The 13283-nt window shown below is 33.0% G+C and overlaps 1 protein-coding gene across 4 annotated transcripts in view; it reads right to left on the bottom strand.

Moving 5' to 3' along the window:
* ANKRD12 (ankyrin repeat domain 12) overlaps window positions 1–13283 on the bottom strand; it is a 114609-nt gene that overhangs the window by 62932 nt on the left and 38394 nt on the right. For 2 of the 4 annotated variants that reach the window (XR_010836734.1, XM_067014573.1), the window contains exons 3-4: window positions 9932–10079; window positions 2269–2337 (exon numbers count right to left, since the gene is read on the bottom strand). Coding sequence is in view for 3 of the 4 variants with exons in the window: in XM_067014573.1 (XP_066870674.1) it covers window positions 2269–2337; window positions 9932–10079 (217 nt within the window). In the remaining variant the exon portion in view is untranslated. The remainder of the gene's footprint in view (window positions 1–2268; window positions 2338–9931; window positions 10080–13283) is intronic. The other 2 variants (XM_059041237.2, XM_067014574.1) reach the window with 1 other exon arrangement.

Raw genomic sequence — 13283 nt, 5'->3', positions numbered from 1 at the left:
GGTCAGAGAACTAAGATCCTGCATGCTGTGCAGGCACAGCCAAAAAAATTAAAAAAAAAAAAAAAAAAAAGTAAATTCAGTGAGATTTAGATTAAGATTAAAAGCAAAAATCAGTTGTGTTCCCCTATACCTGTAGTGACCTCCTTAAAAAAAGAAAAAACAGAATATGCTCTAAAGTGATATACACTCAGTTTACAGAAGAAAGTGAGACACTTATGAATTCATTATTAAAATTCCATGCTGCCAAATGAGCAAACACATAATTACTACATTTTGGAAAAGAACAAACAAATTGGATATACTCCAAATATTCAAGCAAAAATTCAAATTAGATACTAGCATTCAATATGAACTCTATTTTTTCTGAGTTTCCTTAGCCATTTGTCTGAGTTCATGCTTTACATGAGACAGGAAAAGAAGGTAACTGAACAGGAGCTGGTGCAAGATAGCTAGGTTCGAGATAACTATATACCATTCTTCAAAATCATAAATCTTAGATTAGTATGTCCCAAAGTGTGAGCTGAAAGCATTCAAATCTATCTGGGATCTATCCTGTGAAGAACTTGTTTCCTCTGACCTGTCATAAGTAAAAAATGATCACATACGATAATATTAGAAGAAGTTAGGTACTTTTTCAAATTTCAGTATTTGAAATACGTACTTATTTGTTTGAATGACAGATTAGAATTTTAAAATTTAAACACAGGAATACTGACACATATATTCAGTCTATACTAATAGATTTGAAATTCCACTCAGCCACCTTAAGAGATTTTTAAAGAAAAATCCAGGTGATTCACTTAAGACTAAAGAAAAACAGATATAGACTTTTCAACAATCCAATATTCTTTATTTCACAGTTCAGAGGATCTTTAGGATTATAGAGATGTCTCAGTCTTATAATCCTGAACATCAGTGCTTTCTTTCCAGGTCTTGTCAGAATAAACAGAAAGCTCAACATTGTCACATCCCAATTAAGTATATTAAGGAGAAGAAACAAAATTGTTTTTCTTGGGGAACTAGCTCATAAGCCTATTAGTGTCTCAAAAACTAAATACGACATTTTCCCACAAAGCAGTCACTGTATAAGGCATGAAAGAATGGGAGCTACGATTTAAATACAGATGAACATGATTAAATCAATCACATTTAGAATGTATATATACTTCAATTCTGAGGAAAAAGGTTGACAATTACTCTCTGGTTGTGAAGTATCTACACAATCTTTGACAAGTGGGTGCTTATATCTTCTGATTTCCAGCAATGATCCTCAGACCATGGATAGCTTCATTACATACAGCTCCTTTAGGTGCACCTTGGTACTTAGGAGCCCCAGTTTAGAAAAGTACACCTAACTCCACAGAAAGTGTAGGTCTGTTCAATTTAAGGCAGATTGTAAACTTGCCTCCCACCCCAAAATTTCGATAACTAAGTATTACTGACTCATCAGCTCAATTAACAGTTTCAGCATAATTTTAAGAATAATTATTTGGTTCTATACCAACCCCACAAATTTTTTAAATGAATACAAGGAATATATCAGAAACAGAAATTTTATTTCAGCTTTTAGAGTTAAATGTCATATGCTAAAAACTGGACATTCAGGGACTGAACAGTATTTTACATTTAAAAAGTTCAGACATAAGAATGTAAGCTCATTAAAAACTAAAAAAAAGATAATCAAAACACTTAACTAATTTAGTTTTCACATACTAGGGGATACATTTACTCTTTAATGGCATTTCTCCAGGAAACCTGGTGTTTTAATCTACTTTTAAATTCAACAGGGGCAGCAAAGTCAATACACTAAAGAGGTCAACTGAAAATTTTTAGATGTGGTTTTAAAAAAACACTGCATGTTTGAAGAGTTTGTCTATCAAAATCACTATACATGGTATACTGTGTGACAGGCATATGGCTAAAACACTAAGGACCCCGGGCACCTTCGCACAGGCGCTGCTGCACAGCACAACTCCAAGGCGGTGACTTTCACACTTTCCTATATGAATGGTGCCCCCAGGTTGCTCTGCACACCTCAGTGGCTGTGTGCAGGAGTCCTGCTTGTAACGTTCACAGAAAGCATGTCTTGGACATGATGCACTGGAGATCTCAAATGAAGACTGGAAAATCTTGTGTCACTCATAGTTCACTTATTCAACCACAGATATCTATATACTGGTTTGAAAATAAGTTACTTATACTACAATAATTAATTATAAATGTGACAGAAACCACTGGCTAAACAGGAGCCCCTGATAATCTAATTACCTGAGTATGTCCTGTAAGAAGACATAAGTCTCTCCCCCCAATTTTCACTTGTATGTCCTGGATCTGAATCTACAGAATAAGAAGAGACAGGAGAAAAGAAAAAAGCATACGAAGGGAAATGCAGAATTCAACAAACCAACATTTTTCAAAAGACCACAATGATGTATCATTGTTTTTCCAGAAGATAATTTTTAAGGTAAAGCCAAAAGTACATTTCAAACACAGATTTGGCCAATACCTAAGATTTCAGTTTCTTTGATCTTAAAGTTGAAAAAGTCAACCACGTAGTTTGCAATAATAGTTATTACTGAGGCTGCTTATTAAAACATATCATCTCTTTTGAGGATATATTTTTTCAATCTCTGAATAATGATAAAAGAGGCAGTACTCTATCACGTTTTTCTGTTTAGAATTTGTCTATAGAAAACTTGAATAATGGACGTGCATCATTCTTTTTTGTTCTATGAGTGCCAAAACTATTCAGAGGGCAATAGAACATTTTGGACTACAGTATCATTCTAGACCACGGACCTTTCTATAATTTATAAACATTTCAAATAATATGATTTATTACTGACCACTAAAAAAGATGTCTTAGAAAGAAAGTAGCCTAAATCAAAACAAAGTTTATCAGCTAAGAATATGGAATGCTGCCTAACAACCCAATAAATTAGAGAACTGACTTCTGGCAGTATGGCCAGAGCAAATAATTTTACTTACAAACAATATGCTGTTTTAACTCAACATAATATTATTCTGATCTTCACATTCTCAATTTATTGGTTATGGTCTTCTTTCCAGGATGATCATTATAGACATTATTCATGAATTGTTAGGTGTAAGGAAACAAAAGTGTTGGAAAAAAACCCAATTTAGAGAACAAGGACCTCCTAAACATAGTATTTGAAAAATTTGAAGATAAGCCTAAAAGTTTAGTGATGAGAAGGCTTACTCAATCAAAGGGGAAATCATTAATAAAATATTTAGACCAATTCTAGGGCAAGTGGGTAAATGGACTGAATTACAAGCCTTTCAATAAACACTTATATTTCAAAATTTAACCCATTAAGTTAGCAACTAGAAGAATTCTATGAAGAATATTTGTCATTTCATTTAAAGATAAGCAAAAATTTTAAAAGGCCTCCATAGGTTGCAAAGAAAAAGGGGCAACTAATAAGTTGCACCAACAAATCGAATTAAATGGATTATTGAAAGCAGATCATATTACTGTGACAGATGAAAGAATAGTGGATAAAATAAACTTTCAATTATATTCATTAATATAAGGAAGTAGTTTCTCCAAACCTTCCTTTGGAAGTAATTAATCCATCCAGACTCCACACACCCTTTTGGCTTTTACTCAAGTAAGTATGTTTATATTTGGGGCATTTGCATGTGTATTCTTATAAAGATTTAATTAAGGAGCTAGAAAATTAAAAGCTTCCATATCCTGTTCTTTTACTCAACTACTTCTTCCTTCAGTGCTATACTGAGACTAGACCATAATGAGACTATTGTTATCTATGAGGTTTTTGTAAAACACTGAGTGCTAAGCAATTCTCTCTCCCTGATATGTTCTTTGCAGCAAGGCAAGACAAGCAATACCTATATTTTAAAAGCTATCTTTTTTGGTTTTTTTTTTTTTTTTTTTTTTGTGGTACGCGGGCCTCTCACTGTTGTGGCCTCTCCCGTTGCGGAGCACAGGCTCCGGACGCGCAGGCTCAGCGGCCATGGCTCACGGGCCCAGCCGCTCCGCGGCATGTGGGATCTTCCCGGACCGGGGCACGAACCCACGTCCCCTGCATCGGCAGGCGGATTCTCAACCACTGCGCCACCAGGGAAGCCCTCTTTTTTGGTTTTAATTGAAGTATAGTTGATTTACAATACTGTGTTGGTTTCAGGTGTACAGCAAAGTGATTCATTATATATATATATATGTATTTTTCAGATTATTTCCATTATAGGTTATTACAAGGTATTGAATATAGTTCCCTGTACTATAAAGTAAATCCTTGCTGTACAAGCCATCTTTTTAAGTTAATATTCTGTTCTGGATTGCAAGAGAATAAGAAAGATATCAAGAATGATATTAAGAGTGTGCACTATGTTTGAAAATTTTTATAATAAAATATCAGGGAAAGGGATGGAGTAAATCTATAATAAATAATCACCATGAAGAGCACCAAAAGAGGACTATCCTTATTAAGCAAAGCACTAATTTTATCTGCTACTTTAACACAGTTACCAGAAAAATTACATGTGTTATCTTTTTTTAAAAAAGTTTTCCTCTCCAAATTTGCTTGTGTCATTAAATAGGGTAAATCCTTTAATGGCATCCAAAGCCTCGGGAAAGTAGGCCTTCTATGGCTGGCTAGCAGAGATTTAGTTCAAAACATTTGAACATACTCTACAACTGCGACCATGGACTTTGGGAACAGATCATATTGTGTCTCTTTACATTTTCTCCTAACACATTTATTTACGTATTACTTACATATGCCACAAGAAAAAAATCAGTAAGGAAATAAATAATGCCTATTAAGAAGAAACAAATACTTTCTACAAAGTAAAAAATGTTTTATTTTTTTTACTTATCTAAACATGCAAACTAAAATGAAGTACTACTGGTTTATCCCTATAGATACTTAGAGCTATCAAACCTAAAGGAAAACAACTGCCATGATGTTATTTGAGATTAAAGAACATAAATATACTGCCAGAGCCTTTATAACTATGTATAACTATTTTGAAGAAACGTTACAGAAATGTTTTACCCTTTTAACACTGTAAACCTACTCTTGGAAATGAATAAGAAAGAAAAAATTCAGGGTATAATAAAAATACAATCTGCAAAGACGCTCTATGGCATTACTCACAACAAAATAATTGCAAATTTAGTTTGGAGGCTAAGAAGAGATTCACTCATGTGTAGCCTCAAGATAATTGCTCAGTACTTTCAGGTTAAGGGACTATCATGGCATCCTTTGGATGCCATTAGACTCGGAAAGAAAATAAGTACGATTTTATGACGGATAGTGTAGGAAAAATGTTCCCTTAGGTAGAAACATTAATAACTTAAAGATAACAGCAGTTATCAGTTATTAATTACTATGTCAAAAATTTTATATACAGTAACAGTATTATAAGGTGCCTACTCAATATTCATTCTCCCCTTACTAGGAATACTCCAATTGTGATCAGGGTGACAATATGTCCAGCTCAAAAATATTCGACTTTTCAGACTCCCCTCCAGCAACTAGGGGAGTCTAACCAGTTGAGGTGCAGGCAAAAGTTTCTAGGCAGGCTGTTTCATGAGTAAAAAGGCAAAAGTCTCTCTGGGAGAAAGATATCTCTGTCTTTGGTCCTTCCTTTCCTTTTTTCTGCCCAGGAAGGATATATCCTGTGACTATAAGGCAAAATGCTTCAGGACAAAGGCTACGTATGAGCTAAGGGTAGCAGAGCAGAAAGATGAAAAGAGCCCAGTCCCTGACGGTGTTACTGAACTGCTATACCAACTCTGGACTGACTATGCCTGGTCTTACCGCATTAGATGAAAAAAAATCTCTATTTAAGCCAGTATTAGTTTTCCATTTAAATTAATGTATCGCAAACTGATTTTACATGATATGTCACTTAGAGGTCACAGTTTTCTGAAGTTGGTATTATATGTACTTTTATAGATGAGAAAATTGGGACTTACAGGAACTCAACTAATTTGGCCAGGGCTAGTAAGTGGCTGAGCAAGGACTCAACAATGGTCTGTCAGACTCCAAAGCTTCTGATAATAAACACTATGCTATGATTTCCCTCTGTTATAACTACAATAACTTATGTGGTCAGGATTCTAGTCTAGGAAAGATTAAAAGTAAATGCTAAAAGTAGGTGATAAAGCAAGCTGATGCAGTAGCTGTAAAAAATAATTTGTCTTCTAGATAAGAAGTAGTTGTTTCCACAGGTTCAATGAGTCATTGTACAGATTTGGCCTCAACATTTCATGGAACAAAATTTATAAGAATTCTCTAATAGAATAGGACAATGTGGGATTGATACTGGAATGATATAAGTAGATATACTGGAGATTTGCTGAAATAAACAGTATTATGATACAGCTATAAGAACTCACTGGCATGACTTTGAATTATGCTGTAATTTTTCCCCAAATTTTATCTGAATTTCTTTTCTAGAAAGTGTTATCTTTTAAAAAGTTAATAAATATTAAATAGTTGAGAATTTGGAAAGTTTAAGACACACTAGGGTATCTCAAAACGATAGTCAAAAGGACTAGGAATGACTCAGCCAGTTGATGGCATTACTGCTGATTTTGAGGACCATTGAATCTTCCTTGGACAATATGAATATCTTAAAAAAAAATGACCGTGTTTTATAAAAATAATGTATTATTATTTTTAAAATTCAAGGCATATAAAGAATACAAAGAAGAAAGTAACAAATTATCCCAAATCATGGAAACAAAATGTTAACATCTCATGAGCATCATGCCAAGTATCCTTCTAAATGTATATAAAGACAGAGGAACTAGTAGAGAGAGAGAGAGAGAAACCAACTTATGTAAGAATAAGAAAATATCATACATATGTGCTACCTTTAAATAAAAATCTGTAAGATTACTTTAGTTTAATCCAACATAAAAAGAAAAGAAACTAAAGGAATTGCTCTTCTCTATAAGAGATACCATATACTAAAATACAAACACACACATATATAAACATATAGGTAAAATTTTAAAGGAAAGATTAAAAGTTTTAAAAATTAAAAACATATTATTTCAGTTTCAGACGATTTCAGTTAATCCCTTGCTATGAGAGATGATGAGTTGAGTAGCACTCTTAGCATTTTCTCCTTATTCCCCACTCCCTGTTCTTTTATTTTTCACCTAAGTCAGGGCTTATAATGTTTACATTTTTGTTCAGGACCTTTAATAAACCCACTAGGTTTAGGCTTAGTTCTACAATGAAACAGTCTTTATATTTAAACAATCTTATCTTTCTGTATGTTTGTTAATGTATGTCCTGTGTGCATATGCATACAAATATAAAGAATATGACATAACGCAAACAGTACATATTATTTCATAATTTTTAACTTTTTACTTTGTAAACATTTTTACTTTGTATACTATGAACATCTTTCCATACAGTTTAGTCTTCTACAATGTTATTTTTAAGGGTAAAAGATCATATTTCTTCATTGGATGTACCATAATTTAACAAATCCTACATTTCTTGACACTCTTTTCCTGTTTTGGTTTTCTATTATAAAGAAAGCTGAGAGAAATATACTTGAAGATAATTTTTTACTCTCATCAATAATTATTTATATAGAAAAAATGACAAAAGAAAGAATAAGTCAAATGTTAACAAACTTTTAGTTTTTAACATATGCTGTTATAACTACACTCAACAAGGTAGTTCCATAATTTAGACAAACTAAAGCAAGTTCCTATTTTAAACCAGTGACCAGTTTGTATGATTTAAGCCAACGACAGTTTTGTCAATCATTGTAAACTCTATTTCTTTGAGTACTATTAATACAGTTCATATATTTCTTCACCAACCGTAATTCTGTTGTTCTGAACTACTTGCTTGTATCTTTTGTCCATTCTCTTATTTCTGTATTTTTCTCTTCACATTTAAGAGAACTTTAATTACTAATTATATTAAGATAAGGGTTGTCATATATGTTATAAATATTTCTCCCTTTTATAGTTTATTCTGTATAGTTTCAGCTAATGATTTAAAATTTTAAAAAGATCAATGTCAAATACAGGGTTTGGTGCTATAATTATCTTTCATATGGAAAATATCAGTTAATGGTACTCTGGACTCTTTTTAAAATTATGAAAGTAAGACAGCTCAATTGTAAATAAGATGTTTTGCCTTGGGAATGGGGAAATTCTTCTTAATGCTTTGGATGTGTGTGTATGTGTATGCGTGCAAAACTAAAGCCTTCATCTGTTATTTACTAAAATTTATAAATTCAGCCTACCAAAAATATAGATATACATATTTAAATCCATCAAAATCTCATTTAATGTTAGCCATGTAACCTTTTCAAAAAAAATAAAATAAGAGTTTGTTTTATGAAACAGTCTTAGAGACAGCTGCAATGTCCCACTAAATTCAAATAGTGGAAAGACTGTAGCAGGGGATAAGCATATAATCCAATCAATAAAATATGAATTACACTATGTTTATTCAGTGCCTACAGTTCATGTCTTCCTAAGTCTTTCTTTTATTTTACACTAAATAAAAGACAAATAACCCACTGGATCTAATAACAAAGGTTCTCATGGGAAGTGTATTATTTTGAAACCTTATTTCTAAGTCCCTTCTTCAAACTACTAGTAGGATTATCACTGTCACTGGAAAACAAAACCTGGTTAATGTAAGTACTTTAAAAATGACTAGCAAAACGGTTTCTAAGGAGAGAGTGTGAGACAAGTTAAATCTTGTATATTTGAAGGCACAGAAGCACCTTCTTCTCAGCTAAGTGACCTAGTAATACCTTGAGAACAATGCGTAAAAATAAGGAGTCAAGCTTCAAGAAAAAAAGAAAGAAAGATTCTGAACCTCTAGAAGACAGTGTAACTTAAAATGAACAAAGCACATAATTTCTTAATCACTCAAAAAAGAGCAATTTTCAAAGTTTAAAACTGTCATAAGCGTTTAAGAAAAATTTTTAATTCAAGCTAAGAGAAACAGCCAAATACACAAAAGGAAACCTACTTACTAACAGTGTATACTAAAATTAAGTATTTTCTAAAGATTAGCACGAGGAGTTTCAAAAGTCTAGTCTTTTGAAAATAGTCTTTCAAAAAGTCTATTTTCACAGATTCTGGAGTCAAGATCATTCCCATACTGATGATTAAGATGGCTAGAAAGATAAAAATAGGATCTCTGTACATAAATTTAGCATGTAACACTGATTTTCTCTGAGTGAAACTAAAACATTCTTAAGAATAGTTCATTACCAATACTTCATTCAGGGGCTAAAACAATTATGATAAACATATAACGAACATTCAAGTTTATATTAGTTTCAAGAAACGATTAGTTCGGGGCTAAAATACAACCTAGTAACTTATTAGATAGTGGTAATAAGGTTTTAATCTATTATGAATAACTGGGATTTACTGATGTCAAGTATCATTCCTGATATAGCAAAAGTTTTGAGGAAAAAAGTACTATGAACTGGGCTTAGGAAGCCTCAATATTTTTCTTCTTTTTTTCTGAAAGGGACATATTTCTGATTCATTTCTGAATCTAAAATGCCTAAACGTTTTTTCTTTGGTGGGTTCAATAATTTGTTCACAAAAATTCAACAGCTTTTTCTCAAATCTACCATATCAATGCTCCATATTACTGAGTAAATTTTCATCACTGAAATGCTCCCTAAGAAATTAAGTTCTTAAAGTGGTAAGAAATTTGTAATAAACACTGAGACTAAGAAAAAAAGCTAATTGCTTTTATCTATGATAGAAATAAAATTTGGGTGAGGAATATATTAATTTCTGCCCCAATGATAAATCTGAAATTCTGAAATACAAATATTTCTCTCTAAAATGAAGTGAACAAGGAATGATAAAGAAAATCACAGTAAAAGAAGGATTATGATTTAACCAGAAAACAACAAAATTTCCTACCTGTGTCTGAATCTCGTTCTTCATTTCTTGATGGGCTGATGGTAAAAGGAAGTTTCCGTTTCATGGACGATTTCTCTTTCATCTCCTTGCCCACATCACTCCGATCAATTTTTGGAGTTTTGCTATAGGATGCAATCTTGTCTTTACTCTATTAAAAAATTAAATATGAATAAACTTATAACAATATTAGCTGAGTAATACAGCATTAAAAACTACTTTATATAAAGTAGAAAGAGTATTACTACAAACCATCATTGTCCTCAATGTCCTTAAGGCCCACTTTCAACAATCATAATGTGTTTTCTAACTTATTTCATATTCCCTTTTACTTAGTAATATAATTGTTAAATAACAATAAAACAAAATATCTTGAATATAATGGAACTCTATGTCTAAGATAGACATCATCACCAATAAACAAATACATAAATCAGAAAAAGCAGTCTAGACTGAATTAAGCAGATTGTATTTTATTAATACCATGTGTCCACTCATTTAGATAAAGTATCCTACCCTCATGCCTACAGCAATTACCAAGTTCACTCTTATGATCCAACATCTGAATTGGTACATACAGCACATCTAACTGGGCTATGACAACTCCTTTGGAAAAACATGCTAGATACTAAGAACTAAGCCACATCACCTAGCAGGTGAGCATAAAAACTATGATAATAAATGATAGATATCATAACCATAGAGATTTTCAGAAGAAAATGAGATGTAGACTCAGACTGCAGAAGACATGAGCTTTCGACCCAAGCCAGAAAATAAAGGAAGGAAGAGTGGGAAGAAGGGGCATAAAAAAATACTGAATTTTTTTTAAAAGTAGAATTTATCAATGAAAAGATGATTCAATAAGAGCAATATAATAAAGCTTTTAGGATTCTATCATGAAAATAAGAAGAGGGAAAAAAAACAGGAAAAAAAAAAGACTGGGATTGAGACCTAAAATACAATTCCAGATGGGATATTAAAAAGTTACAAAAGAATACTGTATTAGGGGCTTCCCTGGTGGCGCAGTGGTTGAGAGTCCGCCTGCCGATGCAGGAGACACGGGTTCATGCCCTGGTCCGGGAGGATCCCACATGCCGCGGAGCGGCTGAGCCCGTGAGCCATGGCCTCTGGGCCTGTGCGTCCGGAGCGTGTGCTCCACAATGAGAGAGGCCACAAGAGTGAGAGGCCCGCATACCGAAAAAAAAAAACCAAAAAACTACTATATTCATTTTTATACAATTACAATTTTAAGGCCCAGAAAAATGGATTATTTTCTTGGAAAACATGCATTACTAAACACTGGCTCATTGAAAGAAATAGAAAACCTGAATAGACCAATGATCATAGAAAACAATAAATCTATAGCTAAAGATTTTATGTCTAAAAAAGGTACCTATTCCAGAAGATTTTATGAGAGGTTTTAAATTAAAAATTCAGGGAAAATATATTTCCCATTTCATATAAACAATACTACAACACAGAAATAAGATTAGAAGATACCCAATCCATTTTACAAGTGTGAAATAAAACTAACGCCAAAGAAGGGTTCAAGATAGAAATTATACACTAAATTGCTTATGAAATAAATGAAACAATAAACTGTCCTAAATAAACTGTCCAATCAAACTTAGTGACTTAGAAAGATAATATATCATAATCAAGCAGGATTCACCCAAAGAATATAAGAATAGTTCATTATTAGAAAACCTCAAGACAATTCATTATATCAAAAGATTAAGGAAAAATCTTATTATGATGTTAATAGGTGATAATAACATCTAAATAGACCCTACATTCATTTTTGATAAACCTATTAGCAAATTAGGAAGAGAATGTGACTTCCTTATATCTTAACTGGTAAAGATTAGTGAAGAATAAAAGTCTAATACTATTTATTTCCCAGGTGTAAAGGAAAATCCTCTTGAGCTGTTTTTTTTACTTCTGCTAATGAAATGGAGCTTCACAGGCATGCCTTTTGCTTATAAGGTTGTTTTAAAATGTCGATTTTATTATTATTCTGGTATAGTGAGGCCAACAGATCAAGAGATCGCTGCCACAGCAAAGAGAGTTTGTTACTCACAGCTCCCAAGAAGAGGGGGCATGCCGCACCATGAGGGGCCACCGGGGGAAGCACCTAGGAGGTTCAGGAAGCAGAGGGAGGGGAAGGAAATGTGAGTCAAAGCTTTTATTGCAGTTTCCACAGGAAGAAAAAGGCAAGGCAGAGCAAGCAGGTTTAGGGTTGGCTAGTTTGCATAATTTCAGCAGACTCTAGGGTACAGGTGTTGTTTCTCTAGTTGTCTGGTACCTGGTTCTGGGGTGACTGTTATTAGGGCAGGGGGATAGTGGCCCAGAATGTGAGAGCTGGATAGAGTTGGTGATTGGGGATGGACTCTGGATTGGTTGGTTTGCATATGAAAGGTGTGGTCACACATAAGTTGTTTACTATCTCTGGGAACTGAGTAGCCTTGGGAAGGGCAGTCTCCCCAGGGTCACTGAGGCCCCAGATGTCAAAGCATCAGAAACAAAAAGGCATGATTAGTAAAATGGTCAGCCAACAAAGTTCTAGAGATTTGCCTTAGAAAAACAAATCTTTGTTATTAAAAAAAGAATCTAAGAAAAATATTAGGATGTCCCTTCTCCCTTGCACTGTGTGACTAAAGATACTGTTCTGTGCCATAAAACAAGAGAAACCAATTTGTTAATATGTTAAATGAAAAATGTTCATAAGAATTTATCAATCATCCTCTCCTGTGCAATATGGTGATTAGTGTGAATATTCATTCCTGCTACCAACTTATTCTGTTCTCTGTAAAATAAAATTGTCCTTAAAAGTGTTACTTGAACAAAGTGTTTTTGTGAGAATCTAAACAATAAAAATTATTTTCAGATATGGGGAAAGTAACTTTCAAAAGAAATAGCTATTTCTGATTGTCTTAAAATTTTTATATCATCAAATGGTATAAATACTCTTGTCAATTCAGGAGAGAATCACTGGCACATTCTTCTTTCATATCCATGACATAATAAACCTAACAGTCAGACTTCTTTTATTTTAAAATAATTTAAGTCTTTTTTCATTTATATTAATGATTTTCTTTCAATAACCTACAACAGCTACCATACATAGCAATGAAAGTATTAATGGCAAGACAAGAATGATCTTCTATCACTGCTGATATTAAACAATGTGCTGGTAGCCTTTACCAACTCAAGAAGATAGAAAAAAATAAGAGGTAAAAATTTACCTAGAAAAAAAGAAGAAAAAAAAACCATAAAACGCTTGAAGTATATAAACCAATATGTTAATGGCTATCTGTGGGTAATGGCATTACAGGTGTGCTGGGAGACAATTCTC

Source organism: Kogia breviceps, chromosome 15 (assembly GCF_026419965.1).
Source record: "Kogia breviceps isolate mKogBre1 chromosome 15, mKogBre1 haplotype 1, whole genome shotgun sequence".
NCBI lineage: Eukaryota > Metazoa > Chordata > Mammalia > Artiodactyla > Physeteridae > Kogia > Kogia breviceps.
This window is presented reverse-complemented; position numbering and strand designations above follow the sequence as displayed.